Source organism: Myxocyprinus asiaticus, chromosome 9 (assembly GCF_019703515.2).
Source record: "Myxocyprinus asiaticus isolate MX2 ecotype Aquarium Trade chromosome 9, UBuf_Myxa_2, whole genome shotgun sequence".
Taxonomy (NCBI): domain Eukaryota; kingdom Metazoa; phylum Chordata; class Actinopteri; order Cypriniformes; family Catostomidae; genus Myxocyprinus; species Myxocyprinus asiaticus.
In genome coordinates this window covers 27,980,492-28,007,307 of record NC_059352.1, presented here as the reverse complement: position 1 = coordinate 28,007,307, position 26,816 = coordinate 27,980,492, and the positions used below count along the sequence as shown (strand labels likewise).

Below are 26,816 nucleotides of genomic sequence, written 5' to 3'. Positions count from 1 at the left end.
TCCAAATTCTTTGTGAATGTTCATTATTACCTAGCCTGTGAGGCGCATCTCCGTCTTGCAGGATTTATGTGTACAAAAAAGTTCAGATACGAATTTTGAGATTGCGAATAAGAAATCCCAAGTGGAAACGATTGATATGCGAATAAACTCTCAAAATTCGCTTTAAATTTAATGCGCTAGCCAGAAGTGGATTTTCTAGAGTTTCGCATTAGCATTAAGGTGATGGAAACAGTTTATTCGCAAAACGATGGCGTGTTTTGACCATTTGTGCGTGTTTTATGAGTGTGCGATAGCTTGTGACTGGCCCAACAACAGGTCCAACCTGGGCACACAATTCTTTGAACAAAGCCCTTGACATTCAGAAATGTTTAACCCAAAATGGGTCCACACAATCCGCCAGAACAGTTTTGAGCGCGGGCGCTCTCAGGCATGCGCAGGCTGGTGGCATGTAGGCATCGCAGCCCGTTTCAGCCCTCTTTATCAGATATTACACGTATTCTACCTAGCAGCATTTAATAAAACAAGGTACAATTGCTCCAATCCTGCAAATAAAACTTCCCCCGAAGGAAGTCATTCAGCTGCCCCATCATGACAAGGCAGGCTCCATCAAGATAATGTGATGGATAGATCAAGATATTGAATAGAAACGTGCAAGGATTCATATTTTCTTAGACTCATTTTTAGAAACACGCTTAAAAATGATAAACATTTCGATGGAAACCCAGCTATTGTTATAGAAGAGGTTGTCACGAAATGTTATTACAATTACATTCTCCTTGTCAACTCCAGATTGACAAACAAATATGTCGAGCGTCCCGCCAATCACATTCTTTCAAAAATAATTCGAGTTTCGCTATTGGCCTTTTATTCAGTTTGTATTTTTTTCTGATGTATTTAATTTAGTGTGTAATATAATTTTGTTATTAATGTGTGGTTATTTTTCCCCAATGTATTTTAATATAAAAATACACACATCACCTTTCATTTAGAAAATAATTTACAGAATTCATATCGAAATGCTGGTAATGTTAGGGTACGCAGTGTGCGTACTCTGCGTACAGGCAGGGCGCCACTGTTTGTGGACACTGTATTTGTTGCCAATACAACCATTCTGAGGTATTTCTTGGATAGTGATACGTTTTATGTGGTCTTTTATTTTGAAATCTCTCACACCGGTCCGCCATTTTGCGTCTTGTTTGTTGATGCTGTGTTCACACTATGGAGTGGGAATAGCTGCAGACACACGGTAGGATTTGCAATGTTTATTTTATTTTCATATATCTTCGTTGTGTTCGCTGTAATTCACATGTTGGTATCACTCAATAATATTGATATGTCCTATACGGAATGAGGACACGGTTTACGGACAGTTTGGTATTAGCTTTTGTTGTCGAGCAGGAGAAAATAACGCCTCTTTATCTGACTAACCCGCTCTTTCGATCTAATAACATTTACTCTGTTGTCATGGTCCGTTGATTCGTAACACGATAAACTCACTCAAATGAACGTGGTCTGCTGTACTGATGTGATGTTTCAACTGAAACGGTGAGGTAAACAGTCCGATCAGACAACCTGACAGATAATATACGCTCATCGTTCTTCGTCTTAATGTTGTTCTTTAATAAAAACAATTTACGACACTCTGTGTTAATATTGCTTTGTTAAAACAGAGCTGATCTAAATGTATCTTAGTACTCTGTATCGATCGATGCAGTTCGATTTAGGTTTAATTCGATCAAGTTCATTGTTCGCAAATTCTTCCTTTTGATCTGCTCATGAACTGTCTATCATACTTGTGTCATGCTGAATATGTTCACCGTACACACTGCTGACTCTCCATACTGGGGCATTGTTTAAAAGTAAATAAATAACATCTTCTATTTTCATGAACTGTAAATGTTCTTTCTTGCATTAATACAAAGAAGTAATAATCCCGTGAGTTGAACTGTAATTGATTTTTTTCCCCCCTCTCTCCCCACTGATTATAGACAGAATATGAGTTCTCAGCAGTTTCCCAGGGCTGCTTTGCCTCCCTCTGGAGTTGGACAAAGTCAGACATCTGCTGGCAGCACTGGTATAGGAACACAATCAGGTAAGATTGTCATATCAGTCAAGATCATTTAGTACATACTAAAGTATGACAGTGATGGAGTAATGACTAAACGTGGTGAATTATGTGTTAGTAGGTGGTGAGGACAGCAGCCGTGAGGTGGATCACTTTCAGGATCCTCCACCTGGCAGCGCAGGTGGAGCGGCACAATTTTGTGATGACAAGCAGGAGACGGTGGTGGTCAGGCCCTACCCACAGGTCCAAGCCCATGGCCAGTCTCTAACTCTTCCCCAGCATGTGCCTATCCAGCTCAGCCCTCCGGTTACCGTGGCTGCCCCGTCAGTCCACCTGCCACAGGGCCAGCAGACCAGCATTGCCGAGGGTTCAGTAAAGGTGATGCCATTTCATTATCTTCACTCCTGTGATTTTACTTTAATGGTGCTTTAATCGTTCTTTTATGACATTTTTGGAGTTTGACAGTAATGACCATGACAAACACGCAGTATCTGATTTGGTTGGGATTTCAGACCTATACCCCATCCTGTTAAAAATGTTAGTATCGGGATAGGTGCATCCCTGAACAAAAATGTCAGCCTTGATCACTGGTCCTTCTGAAACAATTTAAGTAAAGAGTGAAGTACCTTCTTTTTTGGCATAATAGTTCTAGACCAGGATTGTGAGTTTCCAGTTCCAGGGTCAACTTTGCCTTAACGTATAGGCTACCAGCAACCACCAGTTTTTTTTTTTTATTTGTTCTTCTTCCAGGCTGCCCTGAAGTCACAGATGCCCAGTCGTCTCATAGCTCCTGCTCCTGCAGTTAGCCAAGGGCATATTCCTGTTCCAGCCAAAGTGTCTGGACATATCACTGTTCCGCTTGAGAGCAGCATTGCTCCAGCCCCAATACCAGTTGCGACCATCAGTGGTCAGCAGGTATAGGCACTTCTCCTTTACAGATTTCTTAAGCTTACACACAGTGCGCTTGTCAATGCAGATGTTTTGAGATGAGTTTTGAACTATATTACTCCAGGGACAGAGTAACCTGCATCATCTAATGGCGACTAACGTGCAGTTCATCAGGAGCAGTGCACCTGCGCTACGTATCGGATCACCTGCTCCTCCTGCTCATACTTTCACCTCACACCTACCTAGAGGTCAGTGCATTTCATTTATTCAGGGCTGACAATTTTGCCTATTGCTAATGTCTGGAATATAGCAAGATTAACCCTTGTGTTGTGTTCATTTGTGCTAACACCTTTTGTGTTCCCGGTCAAAAATGACTGGCCCACTAAGATTGATAATAAATATCTAGTACTGCATATATTATCCCAAGATATTGTATTAGATCTTTTTGTCAACTCCTTTATAGTAATTATGACAGGTTTTGTACAATTTTTTTAAATTTTTTTAAATTTTTTTATATATTTTGAAAAATAGACATTTTTTATTGATAGAAAGATTCATTGGACTGAGTTTATGGGTCTAGTGGGGGACACTCCCTGCAGAATTAAAAAAAAACATAATAATAATTATGTAATAAATTAACCAATTGCTCTATCTAAACAAAAATTTGTAATTTTAAAGCTTAGAATCTGGACTTTATCATGCATATAGCTGATCCTATCAATCCTTAAATAATGCTTTTTAATTTGCTGACAAATTAGAACTGTATTGTTCTCATACAAAAAAAAAAAAAAATGGACATCTTTTCCAAAAGCACTTGACCATACGCTCATATATATACATACATATACACAGTTGAAGTCCAAATTTTACATACACTTAGGCTGAAGTTATTAAAACTTTTTTTTTTTTTTTTACCTCTCCACAGATTTAATATTAGCAAACTATAGTTTTGGCAAGTCGTTTAGGACATCTACTTTGTGCATGACACAAGTAATTTTTCCAACAATTGTTTACAGGCAGATTGTTTCATTTTTAATTGACTATATCACAATTCCAGAAGTTTACATATACTAAGTTAACTGTGCCTTTAAGCAGCTTGGAAAATTCCAGAAAATGATGTCAAGCCTTTAGGCAATTAGCCAATTAGCTTCTGATAGGAGGTGTACTGAATTGGAGGTGTACTTGTGGATGTATTTTAAGGCCTACCTTCAAACTCTGTGCCTCTTTGCTTGACATCATGGGGAAATCAAAAGAAATCAGCCTCAGAAGACCTCAGAAATTTTTTTTGGACCTCCACAAGTCTTGTTCATCCTTAGGAGCAATTTCCAAATGCCTTAAGGTACCACGTTCATCTGTACAAACAATGGTACGCAAGTATAAACACCATGGGACCACGCAGCCATCATACCGCTCAGGAAGGAGACGCATTCTGTCTCCTAGAGGTGAATGTAGTTTGGTGCGAAATGTGCAAATCAATCCCAGAACAACAGCAAAGGACCTTGTGAAGATGCTGGAGGAAACAGGTAGACAAGTATCTATATCCACAGTAAAACGTGTCCTATATCGACATAATGTGAAAGGCTGCTCAGCAAAGAAGTCAATGCTCCAAAACTGCCATAAAAAAGCCAGACTACAGTTTGCAAGTGCACATGGGGACAAAGATCTTACTTTTTGGAGAAATGTCCACTGGTCTGATGAAGCAAAAGTTTAACTGATTGGCTATAATGACCATCGATATGTTTGGAGGAAAAAGGGTGAGGCTTGCAAGCCGAAGAACACCATCCCAACCGTGAAGCATGGGGGTGGCAGCATCATGTTGTGGGGGTGCTTTGCTGCAGGAGGGACTGGTGCACTTCACAAAATAGATGGCATCATAAGTAAGGAAAATTATCTGGATATATTGAAGCAACATCTCAAGACATCAGCCAGGATGTTAAAGCTCGGTCGCAAATGGGTCTTCCAAATGGACAATGACCCCAAGCATACCTCCAAAGTTGTGGAAAAATGGCTTAAAGACAATAAAGTCAAAGTATTGGAGTGGCCATCACAAAGCCCTGACCTCAGTCTGACAGAAAATGTGTGGGCAGAACTGAAAAAGCATGTGCGAGCAATGAGGCCTACAAACTTGATACAGTTACACCAGTTCTGTCTGGAGGAATGGGCCAAAATTCCAGTAAGTTAAACAATTTAAAGGCAATGCTACCAAATACTAATAAAAAGTGTATGTAAACTTCTGACCCACGGGGAATGTGATTGAAAGAAATAAAAGCTGAAATAAATCATTCTCTCTACTATTATTCTGACATTTCACATTCTTAAAATAAAGTAGTGATCCTAACTGAGACAGGGAATGTTTTCTGGTAGGTTATAACAGAATGGCACAATCATTAAACAAAACATGGCAACAAAGAAAAAAATGAAATGACCCCTGTTCAAAAGTCTGCATACCCTTAGTTCTTAATACTGTGTATTTCCCACTTTAGCATCAATGACAGCGTGCAGTCTTTTGTAATAGTTGTCTATGAGGCCCCAAATTCTCGCAGATGGTATAGCTTCCCATTCGTCTTGGCAAAATGCCTCTAGGTCATGCAAAGTCTTTGGTCGTCTTGCATGAACCGCACATTTGATATCTCCCCAGAGTGGCTCGATGATATTAAGGTCAGGAGACTGTGATGGCCACTCCAGAACCTTCACCTTTTTCTGCTGTAACCACTGGAGGGTCAACTTGGCCTTGTGCTTAGGGTCATTGTCGTGCTGGAAAGTCCAAGAGCGTCCCATGCACAGCTTTCGTGCAGAAGAATGCAAATTGTCTGCCAGTATTTTCTGATAACATGCTGCATTCATCTTGTCATCAATTTTCACAAGATTCCCTGTGCCTTTAGAGCTCACACACCACCAAAACTTCAGTGAGCCACCACCATGCTTCACAGTGGGGATGGTATTCTTTTCACTATAGGCCTTGTTGACACCTCTCCAAACATAGCGCTTATGGTTGTGACCATAAAGATCTATTTTGGTCTCGTCACTCCAAATTACAGTGTGCCAGAAGCTGTGAGGTGTGTCAAGGTGTTGTCGGGCATATTGTAACTGGGCTTTTTTGTGGCATTGGTGCAGTAAAGGCTTCTTTCTGGCAACTCGACCATGCAGCTAATTTTTGTTCAAGTATCGTCGTATTGTGCTTTTTGAAACAACCACACTGTCTTTTTCCAGAGCAGCCTGTATTTCTCCTGAGGTTACCTGTGGGTGTTTCTTTGTATCCCGAACAATTCTTCTGGCAGTTGTGGCTGAAATCTTTCTTGGTCTACCTGTCCTTGACTTGGTATCAAGAGATCCCCGAATTTTCCACTTCTTAATAAGTGATTGAACAGTACTGACTAGCATTTTCAAGGCTTTGAATATCTTTTTATATCCTTTTCCATCTTTATAAAGTTCCATTACCTTGTTATGCAGGTCTTTTGGCAGTTCTTTTCTGCTCCCCATGGCTCAGTATCTAGCCTGCTCAGTGCATCCACATGAGAGCTAACAAACTCATTGACTATTTATACACCGATACTAATTGCAATTTTAAAAAAAAGTTCTGAAACACTCATTCTTTATTATAATTTTTTTTTTTTCACATTTTAGAATAATAGTAAAGTCTTTAAAACTATGGAATAACATAAATGGAACTATGAGAATTATGTTGTGACTAAACAAGATCCAAAATAAATAAAAAATATGTTATATTTTAGCATCTTCAAAGTAGTCACCCTTTGCCTAGATTTTGCAGACATGTACTCTTGGCATTTTCTCAACCAACTTCTTGAGGTATCACCCTGGGATGCTTTTTAAACCGTATTGAAGGAGTTCCCATCTATATGCTGGGCACTTATTGGCTGCTTTTCTTTATTATTTGGTCCAAGTCATCAATTTCAAAAACGTTTTTTTTATTTTTTATTAAATTTTAGATTTATAATGAAATAAATTAATATGGTGGCACAATTATATTTTTGTCTACAAAACTCATTTCAAACATTTAAGCATACGCCTTCAGATCAAAAGATTTGTACGATCATGAGAAACATTTCGGTTAAGTGTTTCAAAACTTTTGACCAGTAGTGTGTGTGTGTGTGTGTGTGTGTGTGTATATATATATATATATATATATATATATATATATATATATATATTGTTGCACAGTAATCTGTCTTGATAGTACTATTCTGATGCAATTGAAACTTTGTAATGCAGCACTTTTCGTACTACTGTCTTCTTAAGATGAATCACTTATTTGTATTATTCCTCTCTTGTAAGTCGCTTTGGATAAGAGCATCTGCCAAGTAAATAAATGTAAATGTGAATTTGTTATCACAGCAGTTATATTCAGAGTTCCTAAAAACATTAAAAAAAGATGAGAAAGCGTTATATATCTTTGGAAAGGTCTAAATTAGTAAAATGCAATGAGCGAATTTGTTTTAACTCAGCACCCAATCTGAACTGAGTATTAGTGTATGAAATTCCCACTGACAAATATAATAAACAGTAGTGTCTCTTTGTCACATTTTTCAATATTACCTCCAGAAACACAGAGAGTGACATATAACTTACAGCAGAAATATCCCAATTCAAACAAGCCCAAACACAACATAATATGATAAGTAGATCTTTAAATATTCCTCAGAGTGTACATGGAAAGACGATACACAAAAGGACACTCCACATTAATGTATGTGCTCATCTAAAGGACTGGGATGCTCTTGAACACCTAATATTTCTGTATTTTGTAGTCTAATCAATTTATTTCCAGTGGCCAGTCACTTTAGACCGAAATTATCTAAACAAATGTTGTGTGTTCAGATGTCCTGTTTGAACAAAGTCATGGAATTTTATTCCAACTGGATTAAATAAAATACAGTTACAGTTACTGCAGTTGTCAGAAAAAAATGAAAGTTAATCGGTCAATTATGACTGGAAAACAATATAAGGTGAAGTGCGTAATGTATGCTCTCCTAGCAGCACCAAGCGAAGGTCATGCATTTTCATTATTGTTCTGTTTCTGTCTTGTTGTCTCTAGATCACAGTTCATTTTATTGCCTCTGTGGGCTTCCGTGTATTTGGGCATGTAGTTGTGCACATTTAAAAGGCATGAACTGTAGTCTACTGTAATATTGTAATAAATGTGTATGTGTTTTGTGTTTTAGGTGCAGCCGCTGCAGCTGTCATGTCCAGCACTAAAGGCCCTACTGTTCTCAGACCAGCCGGAGGAGGAAACACAGGCCCTGGCCAACCTGCAGCTGTGCAGCATATCATACACCAGCCTATTCAGGTGTGGACACTTCACACCATACTGATCACACACAGTTAAGCACACCAGCCTGATCGGGTATTCTGTAAAGCATAGTCAGTTTTTTTAAAGGTGCACTCAGTAAATTTTTTTTTTTTTTTTTTTTTTAAGTATGTTGAAGTGGCTTACATTGGCTTACACTGACACCTAGTGGCCTGAATGCTGCATCATTCAAACACAGTAGTTTTCAGTTACCAATGCCATTGTAGAAATTCTCTATGCACAATAAGCAAGGATTAATTTAACCCATGAATGAAAGTGTCCAATAACAAGCCAGTTACTGAGATATAGCGAGTAGTATTCAGATGGACATGTGATGCTAACATGGCTGCCCCCATGAGACGCCCCTTCCCATGTAGAATAAAAGAGCTTTTATAAGGTTACTGATATGTCTGAACTCTTCATCTCACGAGTGTTCATGATTTTTTACATATGGTTCAAAATATAAAAAATATAAAAATAACTATTATTTATAAGTCAAATTTTTAAATGAGGAAAACAATTACTGAGTGAACCTTTAAAGTCATTAGATGGTCATTAGTCATTTATGTCCTGTACAGTGTAAATCCTTACAGCAGATGCCTCTATTGCACTGTGTACATATAATAGTTTTAAGAATAAACTTTTGATGTTGCTGGTTTGCACCAAATATGGCAATGGTTCTCAATTTTTTAAGGTCACGCCCCCCTTTGAAACAAGAAAAACTTTGCCCCCCCCCTTCTAAATAATCAGAAATATTTAAAATACAATGAAAACTGAATGGAAAGTTTCACTTCCCTCCAGGGGGCGCTTGGCTGCTCAGAAAACCTAATCCTCCATTCATCTGCATTTAACTACCAGAAAGTTTTATATCTCATTGGAGACAATTTTAATCAATTTTTTAAAAAAAATATTTTGATAAAAAACTGATAATTGCAAGGATTCATACCTATGAATGGAAATAAGCTTCAGCAGTCTGTATAAAAGTTTTAATCCTCATCCAGTAGTAATAATTGACTGTGATTGTTGCATCCTAGCCAGCACTGAAAAAAGTAAGTTATCACGTGACAGTGCCGACTACGCGCTTTCGGTAGGGGTCAGGACCTCTCGACAATAACTTGCACCTGATTAATGACACTGATAAACTTTAATTAAAACGGACCTTTCCGCCATCATTTACTCACCCTTGTCGTTAAAAATCAGTATTACTTTTCTCATCCGTGAAACCGAGAGGATCATGTTTGTGGTTGTCCAAGCTCCGAAAGCACAAATAAAAGCACGATTAAAATCGTCCATAACACTCGGGCCTTAGATCTCAATTATTCTGAAGCCATATGATAGTGTTGTGTGAGGAACAGACTGAAAGTTAAGTGTTAATTCACCTCGTCACTCAAGGCAAGAGAAAAGGAAAAGAAATTGCGCACATTGGTTCTTGTGTATATTTTTACCATTTTTGTTGAATGTGTGAAAGTGAACGAGATTTGAGGACGGGTCAGTCTTCCACGCCCCCCTTGCAATACATTGCTTGCCCCACACTTTGAGAACCACTGCCCTATGGAATCATTAAAGGATCTGACTTGTCTGATTTAGTTATTAACTGCTTTGTCATCTTAAGCAATGATAGACCGATATATATTGGCCAGGCTGATTAGTTGGCCTATTTTTGGTCATTTTGCGGTTATCGGTTTATAATTGTATCAACTTGGCTAATTAACAGAAGTGGTAATTCCTGGTGTTAAGTGCCTTGTTTAAAGATTAAGTGTGTAATTTAGCCCTGCTAGTGGCACAAAATGGAACTGCAAAAGCAATTGTTTCCAAATATACTGGAGCCCACTAAGGCCATACATTATTATATTTCTTTGTTTTTTCAAAATCCCAACTTATGTTGTGCCCTCTGTGTGCTTTTTTTATGTTTGGAAACAATCATTGTTTTTGCAACTCTGTTTGGTGCCGCTAGTGGCACAGAAACACATCACCTTTAAGGCCCAGATATGCTTCCAGAGAAGTTCTTCTTCATTCTTTGTTCAGGGTCAAAAAGAAGTTCGAAACAGCCGAACAATGGTACACTATTTACAAACATTCAGACACCGGCCACACCACTGTGGGAGGTGTTGAGAAGTACATTTAAATATGAGGACACTCAAGACTACAAGTAAAACCTTAACTAATGTGACTAGTGATGCACTGAAATGAATTTTTTTTTTTGGCCGAAACCGAAAATTCTGGAGACATTATATTTATATTACACTTTGGAATAATTTATCTATCTATCTATCTCTCTGTCTGTCCATCCGTCTGTCCGTCTGTCTGTTGATCTATTGTATATGTGTTTGTAGTAATACAGTTGAAGTCAGAAGTTTACATGCACCTTAGCCAAATAGATTTTAACTCAGTTTTTTACATTTCCTGACATTTAATCGTAGAAAACATTCCCTGTCTTAAGTCAGTTAGGATCACTACTTTATTTTAAGAATGTGAAATGTCAGAATAACAGTAGAGAGAATGATTTATTTCAGCTTTTATTTCTTTCATCACATTCCCATTGGGTCAGAAGTTTACAAATAATTTGTGTGTATTTGGTAGCATTGCCTTTAACTTGGTAACTTGGGTAGCCTTCCACAAGCTTCCTCAAGCATAAGTTTCTGGAATTTTGGCCCATTCCTCCAGGCAGAACTGGTGTAACTGAGTCAGGTTTGTAGGCCTCATTGCTCGCACACGCATTTGCAGTTCTGCCCACAAATTTTCTGTCAGATTGAGGTCAGGGCTTTGTGATGGCCACTCCAATACCTTGACTTTGTTGTCCTTAAGCCATTTTGCCACAACTTTGGAGGTATGCTTGGGGTCATTGTCCATTTGGAAGACCCATTTGCAACAGAGCTTTAACTTCATGGCTGATGTCTTGAGATGTTGCTTCAATATATCCACATAATTTTCCTTCCTCATGATGCCATCTATTTTGTGAAGTGCACCAGTCCCTCCTGCAGCAAAGCACCCCCACAACATGATGTTGCCACCCCCATGCTTCAGGGTTGGGATGGTGTTCTTCGGCTTGCAAGCCTCACCCTTTTTCCTCCAAACATAACGATGGTCATTATAGCCAATCAGTTAAACTTTTGCTTCATCAGACCAGAGGACATTTCTCCAAAAAGTAAGATCTTTGTCCCCATGTGCACTTGCAAACTGTAGTCTGGCTTTTTTATTGTGGTTTTGGAGTATTGACTACTACTTTGCTGAGCAGCCTTTCAGGTCATGTCGATATAGGACACGTTTTACTGTGGATATAGATACTTGTCTACCTGTTTCCTCCAGCATCTTCACAAGGTCCTTTGCTGTTGTTCAGGGTTCGATTTGCCCTTTTCGCACCAAATTACGTTCATCTCTAGGAGACAGAATGTGTCACCTTCCTGAGTGGTATGATGGCTGCATGGTCCCATGGTGTTTATACTTGTGTACTATTGTTTGTACAGATGAACGTGGTACCTTCAGGCAATTGGAAATTGCTCCCAAGGATGAACCAGACTTGTGGAGGTCCACAATTGGTTTTCTGAGGTCTTGGCTGATTTCTTTTGATTTTCCTATGATGTCAAGCAAAGAGGCACTGAGTTTGAGGGTAGACCTTTAAATACATCCACAGGTACACCTCCAATTGACTCGGAAGCTAATTGGCTAATTGCCTAAAGGCTTGACATCATTTTCTGGAATTTTCCAAGCTGCTTAAAGGCACAGTTAACTTTGTGAATGTAAATTTTTTAACCCACTGGAATTGTGATATAGTCAATTAAAAGTGAAACAATCTGTCTGTAAACAATTGCCGGAAAAATGACTTGTGTCATGCACAAAGTATATGTCTTAAAAACGACTTGCCAAAACTATAGTTTGCTAATATGAAATCTGTGGTTAAAAAATCAGTTTTAGTGACTTCAACCTAAGTGTATGTAAACTTCTGACTTCAACTGTATACAGCCTATATATAAACAGACTGTTGCCTAACATAAGCAAATATTTACCCTACAAAGTGCTAATAAAGTACTTATGAATACACAACAAATGACAAAAGCATACCTTTCTATTCTAAGTTTTTCTTGTATCTGTCTATCATCCATATTGTCAATATTGTTGTGAGTGGGGAAAATAAACTTATTTGAGTATATCTGTGACACTGTCACTCACTGGTCCAGTTTCAGACAAAAAGCAACAAATTGCCTGTTTGCACAAGACCACAAGCGACGGATGCAAAGCGGGTTGAGTTGGACTTGTGTATGACACCACTGATTTAGAATGCGGCACAGCTCAAACAGTGGGTGGGGATATTTTACTATGATATATGATGGTGGCTCAAGATAAACGGCTTCACAGCCTCTGAATACGCATGAAAAAACACTCTTTATTAATGCTCTGATATTCAAGAGAGAGATCACTTCATTACTTTTGGGAATGTAGACTTTAGGCAACTAGGTAAGGCAAATACCAACAGAATGTGCGTTTGCATTTTAAACACAGGTGTTCTTTCATAAACTCCTTTGAGTGTTTTTGTGCTGTTTCACTCGTTCGTGTGGACACACATATACACACAGTACAGATGCGCATCTCAATTATAAGCACAATCTTGTTTCCATCAACATATATATTTAAACATTTGCTGCTGTTTACATCTTTTCGCATAAAATGCTGCACAAAATGTTAGTGTCTCTGTTACTTGATTTTACAGTAAAAGTTTTTGTTCAGATTTTTGGCCAAGATTTTTGGCTTTTTTCTCTTTGCCCGAAAACCGAAAATAGCATTTTTCGACAGCCAAAATTTCGGTGCATTTAATTGTGACATTAAAATGTTTTATTTATGACTTTATGCCTCATTCTAGTTGTAGAATTCACATGAGGTCAGTAAAAGAAGCTATTTTAACCACTCAATTATGATTTAAAGTAATATTGATACTACAGCAAAGATGGGTGTATAAAAGAGGCAAAATACAGACAAAAGTATGATGCTAAGAGGCATGTCTTATTTTGGGAAAATGTATGAATGGCTTTCGCTGCAGATGAGTGAATGCGCACTTTGGAGTTTGAGTAGATTTGATTTCTTTTGTAGACTAATTAGACAACAAAAAACCCATGACATGGTCTTGGAAAACGTATCTACGTGAACAATCGTACAGATGTAGGTAAATTTGCACCAGCTCACTAGTAACATGTTGACTGATCTTGACTGATTGAACAACGTAAACAGAATTAGCTGGCGGTCTCAAAGTAGGTTGACCTTTATGTCACACCTACCGATGGCATGAACAAATGGCAGTAAGAAGGTGTTTAGCAGCCGCTAAGAAGTTTTCCTAAATGTTTGCCCCAGCGAGCTGATACAAACCACTGAAACAGCTTTTTTTTTGGTGCCAGATTTTGTTCTAAATGACGTCAGACCCGTTTGTTCTTCAGTTTCATATGAAGTATATCTGGGACTTTAAGGACACAGTCGATAGGGACTTTATGAATCTGTTCAGATCAAAGATCTGCTCCATCTATCTTCAAATCATGAAAGAGTTTTTGATGTTAACCCAATGTGTTTGCTTTCATAGTCTCGACCTTTGGTGACAACCTCTACTGCTGTTCTGCCCACCATGGTAGCTCCCATCCCAGCTGCCAGAACCCAGTCTCCAGTTATTAGCACCCCTGTGACGCATGCAGAGATGGGTCACCATGGGTAAATGATTGTATCAATTTCTAATGAGTGCTTTAACTGTGTTAGATATCATGATGGGTTGTATTGTGTTACGACTCCACTGAAGGTCTTGAATTTTTGTTTGTAGACGACCAATGACCATTCACCCTCCACCGAACACCATCAACATCCAGCGTCCATCCACCCCACGGGACACTGCCACTTGCATCACCCTCCCCTCCCACCTAGCTCTTGGAGCCCAGAAGGCACAGCCACCTCACACCGTCACACAGGTCAGTTCTATTACAAACTTATTGACCCAAGTTATTTATAGAACAAATTAATTCTGTGTATCCATATACTGTACGTAACTAGCAGTAAGGTTGTTCTCAATGATCTAAAATATAGAACTGGATCGCTGATGCAACAGTAAACTGCCAGCAGAAGGTGAAGCCACCAGAAGTGTTCGAGTGGCCATCTTGCGGTGCCCCAACTACCATAGAGCCTCAATGACTGACAGGCGATAATAGCGCCGTTGCACTGTCTCCGAACTCCGGATACAACAGTTGCATTTTACCCTCTAGTGACAATCATGATTAACTTTTATTTAGCTTGTTATGGAAAATATTTGTTACGAAGGAGAAGACATAATTCAGATCACAATGTCAGAGCATTCACCTGTCCCGGTTTGCTGCTTATCATTGCAGCACAATGTTCGCTAAGGGACGTAACAAAACTGTCCACAAGATGTAATGTTAGTTGGAAAAGCTGTAACAACTGTGGCCTGTTTCAAAAAGCCAGTTTCAGTGGCTAACCGGTTAAGATTGAGTTTAGTTTGAGCAAACTCAGTTTTTTCGGCAAGTCGGTTTTTACCAGTGCTCATCGTCATAGCAATTTACGATACCGTAGCAGGTTTTATTCTGGATTACAGATCGCAAACTGATGCTGAACTAATCAGCTGTGAGAAAAATTACAGCTCTTACATAATAAAGTCACTCCCCTGAATATCTTGCTCCAAATTAAAGCATGCTTCATGGGGAAATGTATATATTTAATAAATGTAGAATTATATAATATGATTTAATATTTTAGACCTACATAAATATTAAGATAAAATATGAAGTCGTTTATTTGAGAGATCAGGAAATCTTTTGAGCAGCACATAAAAAATGTATTATTGAGTTTCTTTGCATTTACATACTGTACCTGTATGCAGTGTGTAATGCTGAAAAGCACAAAAGGTTATTCTCACACTTTAAGGACGCATTTATTGTGTGATGAGTCTTTCCATCTGAACAAATACACAGTTTTAATTTTAACCATCTTGGCTTTGCTTGTCTCCCTCCCTATCTGCGTGCTCGCTGCGTGCATGTGAAGAGAGAGAGAGAGAGAGCGAGAATGCACTCCCAGGCAAGTGGCCGTGAGAGAAAGGCACTTATTAATGAAAACATTTATGTAGAACAAGTAACACTCTGATTTGCTTGTCTCCCTTGATAGAAAGGTCTGTTTCTATCTTCAGTTTCAGTGAACTTGTTTGCATGCATCTGATCTGTTAGCCACTGAAGTTTGTTAGAGGTATACTGTTTGTACACTGTTTATACTCGCACAGGCTTTCAAGAAACAATAAAAATTCCCAACTTTAATTAAGTAATTACATTTGTAGGATGTTGGCATTGTAGGGATGTACAGGCAGATTTCAAAAGTCAGTAGGTGGCTTCAGTGTTATGATGTCATCAGCAATCCAGATCTATATGTTAGGTCAGTGGTTGTGCACCATTCAGAGTCCTTTCAAATTCCAATTAAATTCCTGAATTTGAATTTAGGTAGCAAACTAATTCTAGGAAATAGAACTGAAATTCAAATTTGAATTTAAGGAAGTAGAAGTAATTTTGCTAATGTTTGTGTGACTTACATTTCTTTGAATTACAATTCAGCAAATGCCACTTCAGGTTATTCCTATTCAAATTCTAATTCAACTTCCTATGGGGCTTGGCCAATTCAATTTCAGTTCTAACTCATTATTTGAAAGTGTTCAATTCTGAATTTTGCCCAACCCTGACTAGCAGAATATCTAATCCATTATGCATTGGGTGTTCTTGCTGAAACACAATGCCACAAACATTTATTTTAACTTGTTTATGAATTTGGAGTTGTTCTCAATCATTTCTTTTATGCAGAAGCCAATCTTCAACACTGTGACTCCTGTTGCTGCTGCCACTGTTGCTCCTATATTAGCTACAAACACTGCTCCATCAGCAACTACTACAGGTACCTTGCCTTTTATCCCCAAATTCCTTATGCTCAGAGACAAAGCAATTCCATACAGTTCAAAACATTATCTAAACCATGTCTACCCCAAAACAGGCTCTGCCCCACATAGCCATATGACCAGTGGCACTATTGTCACCATGACGATGGCCTCTCACTCATCACATGCAACAGCTGTGACAACCTCAGCAATTCCTGTTGGTAAGCACAAATTTAGATGTTTTTATAGCACTCATGTTTCTTTATTTATGGTCTGTTGAGCTGAGCAGTTTTGGTTCACTGATCAATTTTTTCCACTTTAAGAAAATGTTACACTTAAAGACATGAATAGCACTTCTGATAAAATGATGAACACTCACGTGAGGAGAGCTGCATGTTGAGACCACATGAGCAGCTGTGTCTCTCAATTTGACCGAGTTAATAATGTTTTTTAAAATGTATTTATGTATTTACAGACAATAAACATCAAAGTACATTTAAAGAATGACCCATCAACAATGGGCAAAACTTTGTTGGGATTGAGTCCAAGAAAGTCAATTTTATATATCAAGTAATTTTTATTTGTATAATGCTTTTCATAATACATATTGTTTCAAAACAGCTTTACAGAAATTCATGCCATAAATGTCTCAGAGCCCCATGTGAGTGTGTGTAGAATTTGAAAAAACAGACAAGACGAACGAAAAAACATGAAACAAAACAAACATAAACAAATGAAAAATAAAGACAGAAAAAATTGCACAGTGCGAAGCAGCAGCAGTTGATAAATATGCCATATATCTATGCTGATAAAGTTTGTTGTAGAGTACAAGAGTTCTTGAATAATTATGAGCAATCAAAAGAATAAGGAAAAATTGAGACAAACAATTATGGTCTTGCGGTTAGAATTGACAACATATTTCATAACATGCATACTGTCTCTGTTTTGTCCAGCTAAAGTGGTTCCTCAGCCAATCGCGCACACGTCCCCCCGTATCCAGCCAGAGTACCCAGGGGAGAGGACCAACCTGATTCCCATCTCAAGCCATCGCTCCTCTCCAAACCCTGTCACCATGGAGGCCCGCAGTGATAACAGGTGAAACTACAGCAAAAGATCTTCATATGAAGAGAACAAGACTAGTATACTGATACAGTATTTACAAATATAGCTGATCAGTTTATCATTATTCTCATTATTTAGAACTTGCATTTTGTTAATTTCACTGTATTTTTCTGTAGGCCGTCAGTACCAGTGCAGTTTCAATACTTCTTACCCACATACCCCTCATCCCCATATCCTCTGACCCACACATACACCCCCATCACCAGCTCTGTCTCCTCCATACGACCCTACCCAGGTAAAAACAACACATATGCTCTCCTAAAACTTCTGTGCTACAATCTGATGCTTTCTGAATACTTACTGTGCCGTGTACCCCTTAGTCACAGCTCAGAGCTCCGCTCTTCCTGCTCAGGCCGGTGTGGGTGTGGCCACCACTGTGCACTTGAACCCTATGCAGCTGATGGCAGTGGATCGCATTGGCCTGCAGTCAGCCCAGATCAGCACCCAGAACATCCAGCCAGCCTCTATGACTGCTCAGGGCATTCAGCCTGCATCAATCGGAGTTCAGGGACTGCATGCCACTGCACCAGTCAGCACGCAGAGTGTACAACAGGCTTCGGTCGCCACACATCAGCCACAATCAGAAACAAAACCATCAGGTAAGTGTTGACATGAATGTTCACTTGCATGAAGCAAAGACTCCAGTCAAATGAGTGATCTAGAAAAAATGGTATTCTTCATTTGGTGGGTCACACATTCATTAAGCCCTAGGTATACTTCTATTTTGATGCGAACGCTTAGCGTCTGCGTACAGTACAACGTAAGCCTGTCAAAGTATACTCCATATAACTGTGCGCACATACACAGGCGTTTGCCGCATGCATGCTACGACTGCTATGAGACACCAGACTATTACTCTTCAGAAGCTTAGACTCATAAAAATATCTTTATAGTGCTTCAGACACAATACAAATACTATACAAATGCAGGTATCTCTTGACCTCCTCACGCACTAGACATGCACATCCACTGTTGTTGTTTTTACCTTCGTCTTCTGATGTTAACTGGTGATTACATCTAGAGTTTCTTAGTGACAGCAACGGCTCAAATGTGAATGTTGCCACCAATTGTTTTGAGTAATTTTTAGGTAATCTGCTATTTCCTTTCCGATTATAGATCATGTATTTTACTTTTGTTGTTTGTCTTGTTTGCAAATATCTCACAAAAATCTGTGTTATACAGGTGTAGTTCTGGCTGAAAGTACCGCATTTGTCACTAATCCATTGGGGAGCACTTTCAGTGGCACACAGCCCATCACTACGGTGGTGCAGACACACCCGCAGGGGGCAGGCACCGGTGCACCCACACTTGTGTCCTCTCCCCGACCCAGCATCCTTCGCAAGAAACCTGTGAATGAAGGGTAAGTCTGGCTTAACCCAATATTACAATTTTCATAGCATGTGTATTATTAGTTTGATTGCTGCAATGGCTAAACTTAGTAAACTATTCAATAGGAGGCCTTTTATATATGGGCAATTACATTTAGTTTTAAGGTCTGGAAAGCTAGTTCAATGTTAATTAAAGGATAGTTCATCCAAAATTTAAAATTCTCTCATCATTGACTCAACCATTCCAGATGTGTGGCTTTCTTCTGTTGAACACAAACAAAGACTACAATGCAAATGAATGGGTACCAAAATGTTGAAGCTCTAAAAAGCACATAAATGCAGCATAAAAGTCATCCACACAACTCCAGTCGTTAAAACCATGTCTTCTTAAGTGATGTGATAGGTGTGGGTGAGAAACAGATCAATATTTAAGTCTTTTTTTACTATAAATTCTCCTCCCTGCCCAGTAGGTGGCAATTTGCTTGAAGAATGCGAATCGCCAAAAACAAAGAATATGAATGTGAAAGTTGAGATTGATGGTAACAAAGGACTTAAATATTGATCCGTTTCTCAACCACACTTATCATGTCACTTCAGAAGATATGGCTTTAACCACTGGAGATGTGTGGATTACTTTTACGCTGCTATGTGCTTTTAAAGCTTCAAAGTTTTGGTACCCATTCACTTGCATTGTATGGACCAACAGACCTGAAAAAGTATTCTAAAAATCTTTGTTCAGCATAAGAAAGAGTCATACACATCTGGGATTGCATGACGGTGAATAAACAATGAGAGAATTTTTATTTTTGGGTGAACTATTCCTTAATATCCTGAGAAGTGAAGGCACCAGTATCATGTAAATGTAGAGTAGTAGAAGTTGATAAAATATTGTGAGACTGATTTTGGTGTGTATTTCTAGGGCTGTGCGTAAAAGTCTGATCCCAGCACTGCCGAGTGAGCCTAACGCTGGCCGGGTGGATAGTGGGATAAGGCTGTCAGGATCCCCTCGCCCAGCAGGGTAAGCCCTGTCAAAAGAGCCATTATTAACTAAGAGAAAAGGACAACAACCACCCAGTGTTCTTAAAGGAAAGGTTCACACTAAATGGAAATTTTGTCATCATTCACTCACCCTCGTGTTGTTCCAATCCCGTATGACTTTCTTTCATGGAACACAGGCAGAATGCTAACCTCAGTCACTATTCACTGGAAAGTTAATGGTGACTTGAAGCTAACATCCTGCCTAGCATCTCCTTTTGTCTTCCATAGAAGAAATAAAGTCTTACAGGTTTGGAACAATATTAGGGTGAGTGAACTATGACAAAATTATATAAAAAAAAGTCTTTTTTATTTTTTATCCCCTTTTCTCCCAATTTGGAATGCCCAATTCCCCCTACTTAGTAGGTCCTCATGGTGGCGCTGTTACTCACCTCAATTCGGGTGGCGGAGGACAAGTCTCAGTTGCCTCCACTTCTGAGACAGTCAATCCATGCATCTGATCACGTGGCTCGCTGTGCATGACACCCCGTAGACTCAGAACTGGAGGCTCATGCTACTCTCCGTGATCCACACACAGTTTACCATGTGCCTCATTGAGAGCGAGAACCACTAATCGCGACCACAAGGAGGTTATCCCATGTGACTCTACCCTCCCTGGGCCAATTTGGTTGCTTAGGAGACCTGGCTGGAGTCACCCAGCACACCTGCATTCGAACTTTCGACTCCAGGGGTGGTAGTCAGCGTCAATACTTGCTGAGCTACCCAGGCCTCAAAATTATCATTTTAAGATGAACATTCCCTTGAACAGTTTAGCATGAGCAAAGTCTTATTGTCTAAAATGGAGTTTACTTCTGCAGATCTATGTAATCTGCTTATTCTGCTTCTGCTATTAGAGTGAAGTCCAAGTCTGATGTTCATGTTGCCATGGCGCCCCCTGTCATGGCTACTGTGGAGGCTCTGCCCAGTCATGGAGGAGAGCAGCAGATGCTCACCACTCCTGCCCAGCATCTTTCACAAGCCATTCCCACCCTCCTAGCTCCACCAGCTCCAACACCCCCCTCTCAGCCCACAGCAGTTCTCTCAGCCCTGCCGGCAGCCATGGCTGTTACTGCTCCTGCGCCTGCCTCCATGGCCAATGCAGTGGCCTCTCCCACCCAGCCTGCTACCAGCAGCACTGCGGCCCTGAGCTCCACCCTTCCAGAGGTTAAAGTCAAACAGGAAGCGGAGCCAATGGACACCTCACAACCAGGTAGATGTGCTTTTCTAAATAAGTGTCCTCCTGTTCAAAAATTAATAAAGCAATAAGCAGGTTTGCCACGGTCACTGGAAACCCGGAAATTGTGATCATGCCGTAAACATGATAAAATCACTATAACGCACTGTAACTTTTATAAATGTAGACTAAAGCAATATGATTAAAGACACATTCAAGATACATTCAATAAGAAATAACATTTATTAATGATAATCCTTATCTCAAGCAATTCTACCACCAAGTATTGTAGTTTGTTAGCCTACTTTTGGCAAACTCTGTGGTGAATTAAAAATAAAATTCAATTGATAAGCAGTCATAGGTGTATTTGCTAATTTACAGTGTCTTCAAACATGGCTCATCCAATCAGATTTTAGAGCTAGAACTATCCATTTTGTAGAGGTAGTTAACACACCAAGTATTTACTGTATATGTTTCAATCTCTTTGGTTCTGTTTGTTTATAGTGCCCTTAGCACCCTCCTCAACGGTTCCTGCTCCAGTCCTCTCCTCCCAGGCTTCCACCTTGGCCATACCTGCCCAACCCGGAGACCTCCTGCCTGGGGCCTCCCCAAGGAAGAAACCCCGAAAACAGCAGCACGTCATCTCCACTGAGGAGACGGAGATGATGGAGACCAACAGCACAGACGAGGAGAGAGCTAGCAGCCGAACCCCAGGAATCAGACTTGACAGACACGAGTCTCCACCCAGGGAATATGTTGGTGAGTTTACAAACCAGTCAAGTAGAGAGTCTTTTGTCTTTTGATCTCATTTCCCTTTTGTAGGTTTTCTGATGGATGTTTTTAGCCTGTTTGTTTTAATTTGGTAATTTAATTGGGTAACCAATATTACAAATCTACACCACTTTTCTCTCTGTCTGTTTCTTTCGTCTGCTGTAGCTTCTGTACTACTCGCTTTACTTTTAGAACTTTTCAGTGTGATACTGCAGATACTGTTGTCTTTTGTATGATAAATGACTTAATTCCCTGATTTGTAAGTCGCTTTCGATAAAAGTGTCTACTAAATGTTAATTTAATATTCCCAAAAATCTAGTTGTGTACACATCCCCTCACTTGATGTTGTCCTACAGATAGAAATTGTGCTGAAAGCAAACCCAAGTATAAATGCTTGAAATTTCTTGAATGAAAGCTAAATGAATGGGCATTGGTTCAGCTGGTGTTGATGTGGCATGTCCATTGTCAGTATGGAACTTAATCTGTGAGAATTCTTGAATGTAATACATAGTGCTGATGAATTTGCAAGATAAGGAGCACATACTAGAACAGTACACAGAAGTTCATAGTGTACACCAGTGGTTCCCATCTTTTTTTCCATCGAATTCCCAGGATGTTTGCATAACCGCGATAGAAACAAAATTTTCTATTGGTTGACACATATCTACTGGTATATTATTTTGCTGATTATCGAGGCAGAGCCCTACAGCTGCTTCATGGTCTCATTATAAAGTAGGGGTGCACCGATGTGTAGGCCACCAATATTTATCGGCCAATTATTGACTAAATTAAAACATCTCGGTTTTAAGCATGAAAACGCAGATATGAAAAACTGATGGTTCAGTAATAATTAATTATCAACACACTTTGTAAAAACTCTGTGGATTCAAATGCACAATCCAGAAATAATGATAACCACAGAATTTGGAAGGGCTGGCATTCCTAAGAACATGTTCTTAGAATTTTTAATCATTCTCATTCTCACAATAATGAGGAAAATACATTGTTACAGACATGACAGTTGTGAAAGTGGCACTTACCTTTACATAATGAGGTAAAACCATCCAAAATGCTTTGAAGCCAACCGACTTTAACTTCTTAGACGTTACTATGGTATCCTCTAAGGCTACATGATTGATTAAAACTGAAATCGCAATATGGTCTTGTGCGATTACTAACCTTGAAAGCTTAAAATTATACTGCATATATAACAATTCAGTCAGCGCTTCAGTCAGTTTTGTGTAAGCAAGCGGCGACCTCTAGCGGTCTGGACGGCATTATCCATTATTCCACAATAGAACTTAAAAGGGTGTTCATTTGGTAACTTTTTATTTTCCATGATAAAGTTGATGTTTTTGTGAAATTGCCCAACATATGCATAATAGGAATTTATGACGTTCTACTAAATACAGTACAAACATGTCAAAAGTTCTGTTGTTTTGAACGGCAAAAACAGAAGTGCAGAAATTTTAAAGTACAAAATAATATTTTTTCACATAAATCAACATGATCTGATATTTAGGTCAAAATAATGATCTGATGACAAAATAAGGTAAGTGACAAAATATTGGTATCGGCCAATAGTTTTTTGTTAAAATCCTTATCATATTGGCCAAAACTTTTCATATCAGTGCATCCCTACCACTAACTTTCTGTCTTGTGATCTCAACAGAAGTTATCTTGAGTTTTCCACTTTTTTTTTTTTTTTTTTTTTTTGAGAAAGCACAATGGGTCCACCCAATAGAAATAGGTGGTGCTAAACAAGAAGAAAATTAGATTATATTGTTTGTAAAGTAAAATATTTGCATTTACATAGATGAGGAGGGTGTGCGTTACGTACCAGTCCGCCCCAGACCTCCCCTCACTCTACTGCGACAATACCGTAACCCATGGAAGGCTGCCTATCATCACTTCCAGAGGTACAGTGACATCAGAGTGAAAGGTAAGGGATCTCTAAAACATTCTGTCAGCTTTCTCAGTTTGGTCTTGATTGATTCTTCAGTGTATTTGGTTTTCTGTGTTTTGAGTAACCATCAACACCAAATTGTTTGCTTGCTCCTGTTTAATTTATCTAGCATTAATTATATAGTATTGAATCTGCTCTTGTGGTATGAGTTTAAATCATCTTCCTACTGTCTGTACAGAGGAGAAGAAAGGAAGCCTTCAGGACATGGCCAATCAGCGAGGAGTAGCATGTCGTGCTCAAGGCTGGAAAGTGCACCTGTGTGCTGCACAGCTGTTGCAGCTGGTGGGTTCTGCAGCTGATAGGCTTATTAAAATAGTTTCAGTGTGTTGTATAAAATATCTTGTGCTAACAGCCTATTGTTGAGGCAGTTAATGCTACATATTGCTGACAGCTTGATAAACTCTATTCCTCTCTGATCACAGTCTAACATGGAGCATGATGTGTACAGCCGGCTGACCATCCTGCAGGAGGGGCTCATCCCAAAGAAAAGAGCTGGAGCTGATGATGACCTGCACCGCATCAATGAGCTCATACAGGTTAGTATCCCAGTATAAATCAAAAAGTTGTCCAAAGCTTCTGAACACTTTTTTTTTTAACATTTCAAGAAGATAATAAGCATTTATTTGTCAGGTGTTTAATATGCTTTGAATATTTTTCCCAGCACATAACTTTTACTGATAAATTCTCTGGTTAAATGTTATGAATTCAAAGTCATATGCATATTTCCATTTTGCAAAACAGTTTGTCTTAACGGCAAGTGAGTTGCCTTTCGTTTGTATTTAGGTGAATTTAGGTTTAAATTGAACCATAATAAATTGAAATCCTACATATAGAATAAGAAATAATGTTTTTATAAGAACAGTAATGCGTGTGTTTGTAGAGTACATTCTACCTTTTACATCCACTTACCAGCTAATGATTACTTTGTAGTTTTGTTTTTCTTTATTAACATTTATAATTTAGAGACATAAATAGTCCTGTTGCTTCCTACTGTGGACAAACTGTTATTTTACTTTATATTTTATTTATTTATTTCTGATAATGTGAAAAGCATTATTCAATATATGATATAATGTATATAATGTAACATTTGCATTTCAAAAACGTTTTTGCAGACAAAAATTGTTTTTTAATATAAAATATTTTTATCGCTTAATAAAGTACAGGAAATAGAATTTAGATTTTTTTATCAGACTAATCAAAAAATCAAAAGATTAATTGATTATCAAAATAATTAGTTGCATAAATTATACATGCAAAAAAAAAAAAAAAAAAAAAAATGGACCCAAACCTGGCGCAGTAGTTTGTCTGGTCCCCTCAGGCTTGAGTCGGGTAGTACACCTTTACTGGAAACACATTTATGACCTTTTGATGTGAATCTGTCCAGGGTAACATGCAGCGTTGCAAACTTGTGATGGATCAGGTGACTGAAGCTCGAGACACCATGATGAAAGTGCTGGACCATAAGGACAGAGTCCTCAAGCTGCTCAACAAGAACGGAACTCCCAAGAAGAGCTCTAAATTAAAGCGCAAGGAGCGGGCATAGAAGATCCCGCACACTCCATGGTCTTAGTCTTTCTACTTCAGCAGAGTCAGATACAGGAATGATCTTCAAAAGCTGGACCTGTCATGGTTTATCAGGTTGCTGTGCACAATCATTTACTTTCTTTTACAGTCACAAAGACAGAGCTGGTTCTACACCATCAAAGCATTTTTACAGGAATTGCTGCTTACTTTGGACTTAAGACTGACCATTGGGTCTGAGGCAGCCCAGTTTAAACATAAATGTTTTTTTGTTTTCCCCTTGAAGAAAAATTCTGTAAGTATTACATTTTTTAAATAAACGTTATGTTGCCTTATTTTAGTTATAGAGGCAAAGCATTTGCAGTAGTCAACTTTTTTGCCCTTGTAATTCTTTTTAAGTTTGATTCACAGCTGTACACACTGCACACATACACACTTTCCGTGTTTTCGTGCCTTGTAAAATGGGTGAAACTGTGGGGTTTTTTTTGTGTGTGCTGTTAAATTAAACACTCCCAGATTAATCAGAAAAATTAAGTCCACTATGAAATTCTTGGTATTAGTCTTGTACTAACCAGACAGGATTTCCCTTCTAGCCCTTAATACATTTTCTTATAATTTTTGTTTTGTTTTGTTTCCATCACTGTAAACTTAACATTCAAGCGCTAAAGAATAACTGATGATAGCACAAAGTGGTAAAATATGTACTTGAAAGAATCAGTATAATTATGATTATAACAATGTTTGGATCATTTTATGTTTCATTGTAAGAAGATTATTGTTAATGGAAGTGATGTGGTTTTCACTTTAAGTCTTTTGTGCTGTTTTAGAGACTATAAGTGAATGTTCTAAGTTTAAATAATAATTTGACTCTTGTACATTTTGTTTCTTCATTCTTTTATTTTTTTGTGTGTAATCTATTATGTGCTATTGTAGTAAAACAAGACATTTACAAAGCATTTTGTTGAGCGAATGGATTTGGTACTGAATGCACCTCACACAATTCCACAAGGGAGTCTCTCTCTTCAGCCAAAACTTCTCTTTAGCTCAATCTTTTGCCAGAACAACTTTCACAGTTATACAAGTTTTAATATGAATTAATGTAAGAGGAAGGTATCCTGAGTAATAGTTGAAAAAAGAAGCAATATTTAACTATTCATGTTCTGACTTTTATACATGTTAATATTTTCCACCAGCATAAAGGTTTGTCCACCAAAAACTTTATCTCCCCAGAGCCCTGTAATGAGGCTGATAATACATACTCTATTGAGTGGAATTTTCTGTAAACATACACAGTTTATAGGCTTATATAATTCAAGAGTTGAGAATAGGATACAGGATGCGTTTACTTTGTAAACTTGAGAAGTTTGGGTGGTATTTGTTCATAATAGACCTTGCAAGGCCACCTTATCGCTGCCAGAATAAATTATCTAGGCAAAATGTCACAATCAGCTTCAGAACTGAAGAATTGTTATTCAATCATGGATGATACTCGGGTTTCCTGATGTGCAATCTGGAAATTTTCATATTCATGTTAAAAAAATATGTACGATGAAGATATACCTCAAAAGTTTCAGGGAAAAGTTATGAAATGTGAATAGATCTTCCTACATACATAATACTAAATTGATTGTGGGAATGAGTTTTTTCTCATTTTGGTTCTTTGATTCTTCTCTTATTTTATGGTCAAACATGTTTTAATTGGATAAAGATATACATTCAGCTTTTTTTCTTCTCTTTATCTGTA

At 38.5% G+C, this 26,816-nt stretch overlaps 1 protein-coding gene across 2 annotated transcripts; it reads left to right on the top strand.

Annotated features, from left to right (window-relative positions):
* Positions 1-1,181: 1,181 nt before the first annotated feature.
* Positions 1,182-26,121, top strand: LOC127446126 (histone deacetylase complex subunit SAP130-like). Of its 2 annotated transcripts, none has more exons than XM_051706800.1 (21): positions 1,182-1,246; positions 1,989-2,092; positions 2,187-2,443; positions 2,816-2,980; positions 3,078-3,201; positions 8,134-8,258; positions 13,822-13,946; positions 14,053-14,197; positions 16,082-16,172; positions 16,269-16,373; positions 17,106-17,247; positions 17,391-17,509; positions 17,595-17,873; positions 18,457-18,634; positions 19,522-19,620; positions 20,492-20,847; positions 21,316-21,570; positions 23,399-23,524; positions 23,727-23,830; positions 23,971-24,084; positions 24,936-26,121. In XM_051706800.1, the coding sequence occupies exons 1-21, from the start codon at positions 1,203-1,205 to the stop codon at positions 25,092-25,094; spliced, it is 3,216 nt and encodes a 1,071-aa protein (XP_051562760.1). In that variant the 5' UTR covers positions 1,182-1,202; the 3' UTR covers positions 25,095-26,121. The 2 variants fall into 2 exon arrangements, with proteins under 2 accessions (XP_051562760.1, XP_051562759.1); XM_051706799.1 differs by having other exon boundaries at positions 2,184-2,443.
* Positions 26,122-26,816: the final 695 nt, after the last annotated feature.